Source organism: Mandrillus leucophaeus, unplaced genomic scaffold (genome assembly GCF_000951045.1).
Source record: "Mandrillus leucophaeus isolate KB7577 unplaced genomic scaffold, Mleu.le_1.0 Scaffold178, whole genome shotgun sequence".
NCBI classification, from domain to species: Eukaryota; Metazoa; Chordata; class Mammalia; order Primates; family Cercopithecidae; genus Mandrillus; species Mandrillus leucophaeus.
This window is the reverse complement of record NW_012101787.1, coordinates 3191054-3193099: the sequence shown is the minus strand read 5'-3', so window position 1 is coordinate 3193099 and position 2046 is coordinate 3191054. Positions and strand designations below refer to the sequence as shown.

The following is a 2046-nucleotide window of genomic DNA, read 5'->3' as shown; positions in this document are numbered from 1 at the left end:
GGAGGCCGAGGTGGGCAGATCACCTCGGAGTCAGGAGTTCAAGACCAGCCTGGCCAACACAGTGAAACCGCATCTCTACTAAAAACACAAAAATTAGCTGGGTGTGGTGGCATGCACCTGTAGTCCCAGCTACTTGGGAGCTGAGGCGGGAGAACTGCTTGAACCCAGGAGGCAGAGGATGCAGTGAGCCAAGATCGTGACATTGCACCTGGGTGGCAGAGTGAGACTCCGTCCCAAAGAACAAACAAACAAACAAACAAACAAAAAAACTTGGCAATTGCTCTTGAGAGACAAGACTTAGAAATGTAACATGATGGCTGGGTACTGTTTCTATTGCCTATAATCCCAGCATTTTGAGAGGCTGAGGCAGAAGGATCACTTGAGCCCAGGGAGCTAGAGACCAGCCTAGGCAACATTTCTCTACAATTTTTTTTAATTAGCTTGGCATGGTGGTGCACTCCTGTAGTCCCAGTTACTTGGGAGGCTGAGGAGGGAGGAATCCTTGAGCCCAGGAGTTAAAGGCCGCAGTGAGCTATGATCACACCACTGTACTCCAGCCTGGGCAACAGAGCAAGATCCTGTCTCTAAAAAAGAAAAAAGTAAAAGATGAATAAGATGCTAAGAGAACTGTAATGTGCAGAGAAATGTACTAAGAAAGGGAGATTTGTCGGGCTGCAGGAGAAGATGGCGGTCTCCACAGGAGTTAAAGTTCCTCGTAATTTTCGCTTGTTGGAAGAACTTGAAGAAGGACAAAAAGGAGTAGGCGATGGTACCGTTAGCTGGGGCCTTGAAGATGATGAAGATATGACACTTACAAGGTGGACAGGCATGATTATTGGGCCACCAAGGACAAATTATGAAAACAGAATATATAGCCTGAAAGTAGAATGTGGACCTAAATACCCAGAAGCTCCTCCGTCAGTTAGATTTGTAACAAAAATTAATATGAATGGAATAAATAATTCCAGTGGGATGGTGGATGCCCGGAGCATACCAGTGTTAGCAAAATGGCAAAATTCATATAGCATTAAAGTTGTACTTCAAGAGCTAAGATGTCTAATGATGTCCAAAGAAAATATGAAGCTTCCACAGCCACCAGAAGGACAAACATACAACAATTAATTTTAGTGGATCTCAAACTTGTCTTAAATCAACAACCTTCTACTCATGTTAATGTCTTGATTAAATATCACAATGAAAAATACCCACACATTAAGTAAAAGAATTCCAGCTGGTAAACATGACCTGGACATTTGTAAGAATATATTTAATACATGTACACCCATTATGTTTTCAGGTAACAGGAGGAAAAATGCAGCACAATTTTTTTTCTCTTGTTAAGGCACTGTTATTTAAACATAAACCTGGAGTACTCAAAGTAGAATTCAGGTTTACAAGATGACAGCGTGTGGAGAAGTGTCAGATGGCAGTGGAAGCATGTGTGTTTCTAAAAAGTGAAAATCTCAAGAAAGAAAACAGAAATGGCATGCTTTACCCATCTTGCTTAGTGAAAGAGAGCTGCAGTTGAAATTGTTTAAAAAGTAGCAGGTACAACGAATATTGTCACAGATGTGTTAATTTTTGAAGCGGTGTGGGTGTTGACTACTAGTAGTATCAAAAATATGTTCAGGATTGTTTTGATACCTGTATTTATAATAAAAAATGTTGGGGGGAGTTGATGAATTTCTGTTAAAAGCTGTTCTTGTGTGTTACATGTAACAGACATGGTAAATATTTGTTTACAGTCTTTGTTTAACCATGCATTTAAGTTTAAGTGAAGTCAACAAAAAGGAAATAGGTGTATCGATATGTGATTTGGAGATTAAAGTTAGTCTTAAAATGTAAATAAAATGTGGAACGTGTCCTCAGAGACTGTGCCATTTCTATTATGTTGATGTAGTATATGTACAGTACCATGCTAGGGAAGCAAAAATTGGAATTATGTAGCTTTTCCTGTATACACACTTTTATTTACCCTATTTTGTGTACTTCTTGTGAATTGTAATGTGCAGACTATTTCAGAAAAGAAATTATCTAGTTTAATTT

The 2046-nt window shown here is 39.3% G+C and overlaps 1 protein-coding gene across 2 annotated transcripts; it reads left to right on the top strand.

Annotated features, from left to right (window-relative positions):
- Positions 1 to 663: 663 nt before the first annotated feature.
- LOC105537674 (ubiquitin-conjugating enzyme E2 variant 2-like) lies at positions 664 to 1870 on the top strand. 2 transcript variants are annotated; one of them, XM_011977330.1, is made up of 2 exons: positions 676 to 848; positions 975 to 1870. In XM_011977330.1, the coding sequence occupies exons 1-2, from the start codon at positions 685 to 687 to the stop codon at positions 1120 to 1122; spliced, it is 312 nt and encodes a 103-aa protein (XP_011832720.1). In that variant the 5' UTR covers positions 676 to 684; the 3' UTR covers positions 1123 to 1870. The 2 variants fall into 2 exon arrangements, with proteins under 2 accessions (XP_011832719.1, XP_011832720.1); XM_011977329.1 differs by having other exon boundaries at positions 664 to 1870.
- Positions 1871 to 2046: the final 176 nt, after the last annotated feature.

Coding starts and splice junctions, on each gene's coding strand:
- LOC105537674 (XM_011977329.1), top strand. CDS start 685: ATGGCGGTCTCCACAGGAGTTAAAGTTCCTCGTAATTTTCGCTTGTTG.